The sequence below is a fragment of the Littorina saxatilis genome, linkage group LG17, assembly GCF_037325665.1.
Source record: "Littorina saxatilis isolate snail1 linkage group LG17, US_GU_Lsax_2.0, whole genome shotgun sequence".
Taxonomy (NCBI): Eukaryota; Metazoa; Mollusca; class Gastropoda; order Littorinimorpha; family Littorinidae; genus Littorina; species Littorina saxatilis.
In genome coordinates this window covers 14,789,911-14,798,701 of record NC_090261.1, presented here as the reverse complement: position 1 = coordinate 14,798,701, position 8,791 = coordinate 14,789,911, and the positions used below count along the sequence as shown (strand labels likewise).

At 46.7% G+C, this 8,791-nt stretch overlaps 1 protein-coding gene across 1 annotated transcript in view; it reads left to right on the top strand.

Annotated features, from left to right (window-relative positions):
- The first annotated feature begins 1,053 nt into the window (after positions 1-1,053).
- Positions 1,054-8,791, top strand: part of LOC138952423 (WD repeat-containing protein 81-like) — a 49,153-nt gene continuing 41,415 nt past the window's right edge. The window contains exons 1-4 of the mRNA XM_070324092.1: positions 1,054-1,288; positions 5,373-5,551; positions 6,145-6,346; positions 7,585-8,531. Of these exons, the coding sequence (XP_070180193.1) occupies positions 1,202-1,288; positions 5,373-5,551; positions 6,145-6,346; positions 7,585-8,531 (1,415 nt within the window). The 5' untranslated portion in view covers positions 1,054-1,201. The remainder of the gene's footprint in view (positions 1,289-5,372; positions 5,552-6,144; positions 6,347-7,584; positions 8,532-8,791) is intronic.

Here is an 8,791-nt window from a genome sequence, read left to right as displayed (position 1 = left end):
CGGGTCACTGGCGCCTTAAAACCAGCTGCTTCGGGCAGATGGGGCTCGTTAACCTTGGATGGTCGCTCATCTAGGAGAAGGACAACTCCGATTTCAAAACCCGCACTGCCTTGTGTGCGCCTTGGGAAAGGCAAAGGCTACAAGAAGGAAAACTTCGACGTCAAACCCGGGTAGAGTGGACTCGACAGCCCAGCAAGGCAGCTACTCTTGGGGAGGAGGTAACCCTGAGTAAGAACCTCAACCACCGAAGACGGAAGACAGCAGCCAACTTGGCGTGGGGAGAAAATCGGCTGTCTACGCTCCCACGATAATATAAAATCGAACGCAGAAGAAGAAGAAGAATTCCTTGTCAGTCAGCATACAATGACTATTATGATGGGGCAGGGATGTAGCTCAGTCGGTAGCGCGCTGGACTTGTATCCAGTTGGCCGCTGTCAGCGTGAGTTCGTCCCCACGTTCGGCGAGAGATTTATTTCTCAGAGTCAACTTTGTGTGCAGACTCTCCTCGGTGTCCGAACACCCCCGTGTGTACACGCAAGCACAAGACCAAGTGCGCACGAAAAAGATCCTGTAATCCATGTCAGAGTTCGGTGGGTTATAGAAACACGAAAATACCCAGCATGCTTCCTCCGAAAACGGCGTATGGCTGCCTAAATGGCGGGGTAAAAAACAATCATACACGTAAAATTCCACTCGTGCAAAAAACACGAGTGTACATGGGAGTTTCAGCCCACAAACGCAGAAGAAGAAGAAGACTATTATAATGAAGCCCTGGCTTTCTTTTTTTTTTCTTTTTTTTTTTAACCAACCGCATGTGCCTGTGCTACCGTGTACAGCAGCATTCATTGATAAAATGACAACATTCGCAAATTTTTCGAACACAGAAAATTATGATTAATCATAACATCTTTTGGTGAAAGTTAAAAAACCAAACTAGAACGTCAGTGCTATTTCTGCAAAACGCTCTAAAAGAAAAAGGCCAACTCAAATAAGGCGTCTACAGAGTGACCTCCCGTTGCCCATCTTCACAATCAGAAACCACAAATCGTCGTGTATTCAATTCATCTGAGAGTTCGACATACCCTTTATCTTTTTATCATGTTTGAATGAATTATGCACTTCGCTATGAACAGTTCAGTGGCTTGAAAGGTTCACATATGCCGCGAGTACATTTTCCCATCGGCTAGAGCCACGAATCGTGATGGACAACGCTCCGTCAGTGGCTGAAATTCTCCGACTCCCAGCGTACTGTTGCAGACGCCTGTCACCTGATCGGGTCGTCTGCTTGGTGAGTTTCACTTCGTTGCCTCCCACTTCCTGTGGTGTGTTCACATTTCGCATAATTTTGGGGCTTATGCTGTATTAAAGAGGCAACGTAGCGGTGTTAAACTGATGCATATGATATTGTAAAGGAGATAAACTGTTGCAATAATGTGTGAGGCGATGCTCTCTCTCTCTCTCTCCCCCTCTCAGTCTCACGCTCTTCCGAATGCCTTACGGGAAGCTACCACTACCAGCACAGATTCTTTCAAAAACAAATATATATCCCATTTAATGAAAATAGTATATTCTTGATTGTTATGTCCTTTGGGACACAGTCACTCACTTTTGATTTATTGAACTTGAACTTGAACTTGAAGATTACTATGTGGTAGGCTGTGTAGCCTTTACATAGGTCCTATTACTAGACTGTAGCATGCGTGGCGGGCTGTTCTACAATCTAGACTAGGCAGGTAGGGTTGTACATAGAAGTACTGTGGCGCCAGAAATTGTCTATCCTGGTCTTAAAGCTGTTGACTGATGGCGCTGTTACTGCCTCTTCAGGCAAACTGTTCCAGGTGTTCACTACTCGCTGGGAGAAGTAATTGCTTCGTACGTTCAGTCTACAGTGGTCTTTGCCGAGTTTCAGAGAGTGGCCTCTAGTGTCTCTACTGCTGATGGGCTCAAAGTGGGGTCTGTCCGCTTCGTACATGCCGTGCACATACTTGAAGGTGTCTATCATGTCGCCCCGCAGGCGACGGTGTTCCAGGCTTGGAAGTTTCAGAGCTTTCAGCCTCTCACAGTAGGGCTCGTCTTTCAGACCTGGAATGAGTTTGGTCGCTCTGCGTTGCACGTTCTCCACTTCAGCACATAGCGTCTTGTTGTGTGGCTGCCACACTGAGTGCCCGTATTCCAGCTTGGGTCGGACCAGACTCTTGTATAGTTGGATGAACATTTCCTCCGTCAGGTAGTCAAAAGTTCTCCTGATGACGCCCACGATCTGGTTGGCCTTTCCAGAGACTATGCTGACGTGTTCTTTGAAGCTCAGTCTGTTGTCGACGTGCACACCCAAGTCTTTCTCCACCTCACTCTCCTGTAGCTCAATGTTGACATCCACCCCTCCCCTCTTCCCCTTCATAAAGTACTTTGCCTCGGACTTCTTGTTGCCGAGCTGTCGCTGCGAGTGTAGACCTTCGTATCGTCGGCGAATAGGCGGACAGGACAGGAACACACCTCCGGCAGGTCGTTGATGTAGATGACGAAGAGTAGAGGCCCGCAAACGCTGCCTTGCGGCACGCCGCTAGTAACTTTAGCTTGCTGTGAGGATGCTCCGTTGACCACTACGCACTGGGTTCTGTCTGTGAGGAATGACTCCACCCATCTTAGGACCTTTCCTTGGATTCCGTGGGCCGCAACTTTCGACAGCAGACGTTTGTGAGGCACCGAATCGAACGCTTTCATGAAATCAGTGTAAATGATGTCCACACTCCCGCCATCGTCAAGAACCTCAGTCCAGGCATCCAAAACATCCAGGAGTTGAGTCACGCATGACCGACCTGCGACGAAACCGTGCTGCTCTTTGTGGATAAGGTTATTCTCTGCCAGGTGCTTCATGACTCTCTCCCTCACTAGACCCTCCATCACTTTGCACAGGATACAGGTCAGGCTCACCGGTCTGTAGTTGCCTGGGGTCAGGCGACTGCCTTTCTTAAAGATAGGAGTCACCGTAGCTCGTTTCCAGTCGCCTGGTACTTGTTCGGCTGCCAGAGAGCGACGGAAGAGTTCCGCTACTGGGTGTGCTAGTGAGTCCGCAGCCGTCGAGAGTACCAAGGGGCTGATGCCATCCGGTCCACCCGCTTTGTTCGTCTTCAGACCCTGGAGCTTCTTCTTCACCTCCTCATCCTTGATGTCGAAGTCAACGAGTGCTTCTCCGTAGTTGTAGGTTGGAGGCTGTGGTAGTGGGCCGTCATCTTCATTGGTGAATACACTCTGAAAAAAAGTGTTGAGCAGCTCTGCCTTGTCCCGGTCTGCTGTGGCTCGATTTCCGTCCTCTTTCTTTAGGTCGCCCACGCCCGATCTTGTCGAGGTCTTGGACTTCACGTATGACCAGAATGCCTTGGGGTTGGTCCTGGCGCTCTTTGCGACAGTTTTCTCCAGCTTCTTTTTTGCTCTCCTGCAGGCTGCCGATGCCCGATTCCTTGCTCTTACATAGGCCGTGTAGTCCTCCCCACTCTTCGTCTGTAGCCATCGTCGGAACAGTTTGTGCTTGGTTCGTACTGAGGTCAGCGTGCCACCATCCATCCACTTCTGCCTGCGTCTGCCTTGTGTGTTGCGTTTTGGTACTGCCTTCTCAACTGCACTGGAGATCTTGCCTTTCAGCAGGGTCCAGTATTCTTCCACTTTCAGTCCCTTTCCCTCTCTCTTCCAGTCGATCGCTCCCAGTTCCCTAGTCAGGACGTCCGCATCCATTTTTGCGTAGTTGAAAGAAGTGCGTGCTGTGGGCTTCTTCATGTTCATGCTCAGGTCGATGATGAGGGTGAAGTGATCGCTCTTGCCCATACCTGGCGTGGTGCTGATTTCTTCCACTGTGCCTTCCTCGCTGGTCAAAACCAGGTCCATAGTTATAGTTTTGTTCACGAAATTATGATGTTCTGCATACTATCCATTGTCTTGCAGAGTTGAAGTACTACTGCATAGTATTCTGACTCAGTCTAATTGACTTGCAAATTTTTGCTTTGCACCTTGTCATGAACATTTATAAACTACAATGTTTCATATAATGCACTTATGTACATAAACTTATACTGTTTTACTAATTATGTAAGTATGTAGTAGTAGTTATTATAGTAGATTTAGTCCCTCTTTAGGGCGAGGGCCAGATGCAAAAAAGTATACCAATGCTTATTCTGTTACCCTCGTAAAATAAAGAATTGTCATTGTCATTGTCTCTCTCTCTCTCTCTCTCTCTCTCTCTCTCTCTCTCTCTCTCTCTCTCTCTCTCTCTCTCTCTCTCTCTGTGTCTCTCTCTCTCTCTCTCTCTCTCTCTCTCTCTCTGTGTCTCTCTCTCTCTCTCTCTAACACACGTACCAGTTTCTCAACAGAAAACATGCACGCATGCATGCACTCACACACACACTCACACACACACACATGATAAATAGCACTTATAAAATACTTAGCACATCAGGAAGACGACAAACAAAGCAAACAGCATCCTTGGAATGATAAGGAGAACCTTTGACTACATGGACAAAAGCATGATGAACCAACTCTTCAAAGGCCTGATCAGACCCATACTGGAATACGGCAATATCATCTGGTCGCCCTCCCTGAAGAAAGACGCCATGCTCATCGAGAGCATTCAAAGAAGAGCCACAAAAAATGGTCCCTGAACTCAAGGAGAAGGAGTACGAAGACCGCCTGAGGGCCCTGAACCTCCCAAGCCTGACATATAGAAGACTGAGAGGGGACCTCATTGAGGCGTACAAACTGACCCACGGAATGTACAATGTGGACAGTGAAACTCTGCTCCCAAAGTGCAAGAACGACCGAACAAGAGGCCATCAATACAAGCTGGAAAAAAGAGCATCCCGCCTGGATATCAGGAAAAACTTTTTTGGGCTGAGAGTAGTCGGGAACTGGAACAGCTTACCAGAGTATGTAGTCAACGCCCCGTCCGTGAACAGTTTCAAAGGAAGGCTTGATGGAAACCTGAGAGAGCACCAATATAGTATTGAATTCCCGCTGACTACCTCCAGTCAAGACACCCAAGAAGTGGGTGGAATGAATACCCAAGAGCTGCGACACAAAGACCCACTATAGGCCCATGGCCTCGGATGGAAAAACAAGTGTATGCAAGTGTAAGTGTAAGTGTAGAACTCTAATTACCTCAAGTGAAGACGGATAATGTGAAGTTTTAGGTAGAGCATAACACAACTGTAGGTAGATTCTAGGCAGGTCTGTCATACTGCTGTATTATCTGATGGAGTTCATATTATAAGACATTGGAAAACTTCTGAAAAAATGCATGTTTATTTCTTGTGTGTGTGTTTTATAGCTGTGAACTTCTCATACAGATTACAAGGAATGTTCTATGAAACTGTTATTTTCAGGTAACGGAAGAGTGGGTGAAACAGCTGTATCAGGGTCACGTCCAACCTCTTCAGACAGACACCAACCTCTGTGCTTCAGTGGCGGAGAAATACCTTGCCCACTCCTGTCCAGAACCCCCTCCTCCCTGGACCAGACTCACTGTTAAAACATGGCCAAAGTCTCAGCAAGGCATTCAGGAGTAAGTTAATTATCAGTATAAAGTATAGAGGTGCAGGATGAGGTGAAGTATTAACAGTTTATAGAATGTGCTCTCAATTTACACATAGATTAATCCGCACTAGGCGATGCTTTATGCAACACAGTGCGGGCTATTTGGGTTGTGTACTGCCTCAGTGTAGACAGTGCAGGTCTTCCATAATTCTTACCATCATTTTTATGGCAATTTTTTAAGAGTACCGGTTGTACACAACAGTCAATGTGGGAATGGGGAAAAACACTGTAAAATTCTTTCACAAAATCAATATTAGTCAAACACAGCCTTCACCATCCTGAATGTAGTCCAAACAGATGATTTTCGGAAATAACTCTGTCAGGATTTGCAAACGTTGTGGACGACATGGGCCCTACTTACCTCGTTCAAACAGGAAACACATGGTTGACCAGTTAAAACAACGATCGCAGCAAGTAACTGGCTCCGATTGTGTATGTTATGCAGTGTCCAATCAATATGATGTCTTTTTCTTTTTCAAGGGTTAAATTCATCTGTCACCATGTGACTTTTCTGTACAAGTACACGTGCACTGATGATTTTAATTTATTTTGTATTCACAGACTTCTGGACAGCGGATTATCGGCTCACACCATCGGGGACAGTCTGGTGGAGCTAATGGGCAGCGTTTCAAGAGAAAATTTACAGAACCTGTGGCACGCGGCTCGTAACAAGTTCATCCATGCACACACTCACACCCACCTTTCACCGAGCCAACAGCAGAGACGACATACCCATGGCTATGGCTGTCGTGCACAAGAGTCTGTGAGTTGATTGTGTCTCTCTTTTAAAAAAAAATCTGTTTCTTCCTTTCGTCTTTTTTGTTGATCTCTTTACTCCTCATTTGAACTGCTGCAGTAAACATCATATATTAAATTACATATTCTTACTCTGAATCACATAAAGCATTGACGCAGTCTGAGATGCTAAGGTCTGAAAAGACTACCCGTCTTAAACAATTTTAAAGGGAAGCAACCTCACCACAGAAAGTGTAAATGGAGCCTTGGTAATGACCACAGACCCGGGGAGTTACCTCCCATTGGTGTGTACTACGTCACTACCGCTCCTCAACACGTGGTCAAGATCATACGAATTTTTCAGCTCCGAGGAGAAGGTTGTTGATTTTTTGGCTCTCTCGTGGCTGTGCTGTTTGGTGTTTGTTTGACACCCACCGGCCACTTACCCGTCTTACTTGCCTTCTGCTTCGTTAGTTGGTCAGCTCTTTCCTTTTTGGTCATTATTTTGACAAGAATGTTGATGTAGTTGCTGACTTTTCGTCCGTTTTTGGACTTGTAAATTTTTTAGTAACTGATTGTTTGGACGGCAGATGAGAGAGATAAAAATTGAAAATTTTTTAAATAAATTTTCATTTGATTAATATACTTACCCGAATCACATAGTTTATGCCCTCCCACCAACCCCGCTTATGGTTATTTAGTTTCTTTAAAGCCGTATGATCTTGACCACGTGTTGAGGAGCGGTAGTGACGTAGTACACACCAATGGGAGGTAACTCCCGGGTCTGTGGTCATTACCAAGGCTCCATTTACACTTTTTGTGGTGGGGTTGCTTCCCTTTAAAATTGTTTAAGACGGGTAGCCTTTTCAGACCTTAGCATCTCAGACTGCGTCAATGCTATATGTGATTCGGGTAAGTATATTAATCAAATGAAAAATTATTTTTAAAATTTTCGATTTTGATCTCTCTCATCTGCCGTCCATTGGTTTTCTTGTAACTGGGCCTAGTTTTAACACATTTACGTAAATGGCACCTTTTTTCAAATGGTCAGTTTTTAATTTTTTTAATTTCAATCCTCCATTTAGTTATTCAGTAACAGTGTATTAGCTTGTATCCTTTAAGTATTGTCATGGTTTTGGTGGGTTTTTTCTTGCCAAGATCTCACAAACATTCATCTGGGGAGGAAGGGGGTGTGCAGTTGGGTGTGTTGCGGTCATTTGACAAACAAGCTGTGTAATTCTTATGAGTCGGTGTGTTCTGTTACAGCTGTCAGACCAGATGTGGCACTGGATCTGGCGGCTTTCCCCTGACGTCCACATCCACGTTAGTGACAGCCCCGGCAAGGGGAAGAAGCATGACACCTTCCCCGGCAGTGGCTCCAGCAGCAACCTGCAAAACCTGCTGCTTCACAACAAGCAGAAAAACGCCAGCCCTCGCAGTGAGGACCTGGAACACATGCTGCACAGCGTGACGCATGTCAGGGTGCTGGTGGAGACCGACCACAGCTTTCTCCTGCTGCAGCCCTACGTTGCCTACTCCCTGCGAGATGTGCTATCCTACAGCCCTGCCGTCTTTGAGACCTGCTACAGCAAGGGGATGTTCATTCTGTACCAGGTGCTTCAGGCCATGGCGGTCATGCACGGCCGCGGTCTGCCCCTGGGGAGGGTCAGTCTGGACACTGTGTTGCTGGACACTGACATGTGGGTGTCTGTGCTGTGTCCCCAGAAGCACGCCCTTACTTCACAGACCTCCTCAGCAACTGCGACAGGTTCGGCCGCAGAGGAGCAATACCCTGAAAGCAGCGTACCAAAACAAACTTCCACAAGCCTGGACCTGTCAGGGTCATACGCAGAATCAGAAGCGAGTTTGGATCTTACTGTGGCAGCTAGTCAGCCTGTGTCCTTTTCATCCCACGCTCAGGAATCCAACACTCCGTCATCGGGACCTGTTCTGACAACGCGGCAGCTAACATGCGGCTACACTGACGAGGACGAGCGGCTATACACAGAGGCGTGTCAGTTCCTGCAGCAGCAAGGCTACGTGTCGCTGGCCAGATGCAGCGTGGTGGAGCTGGTGGAGGCCTGGGTGGAGAGACGCATCACTAACTTTCAGTACCTGCTGGTGTTGAACCATCTCGCTGGCCGGCAGATGAACGATCCAAACAACCACCCTGTTCTGCCTTGGATCATGGACTTCTCTCAACCCCATGATGGGTGAGTTCAGCTGAATTTCCCTTTTGAGATATATATATAGTGCTACCTGCAATGTCAGGTACCACTGATGAGAGGACACCTCCGATGAGAGAACACCTGTTGATCCTGGCAATAACCCGATTTAGCCCTGTGTGAGTCAATCTCATACAGTTGCTCTTTTTTCAGTATGTGACGTCACTTCCACTGGGAATTTTTTTTTTTTTTTAATCGTTTGTCCAGTATTTAATTTAATTCTCTATTTTTGTATGAACTCAAATGTT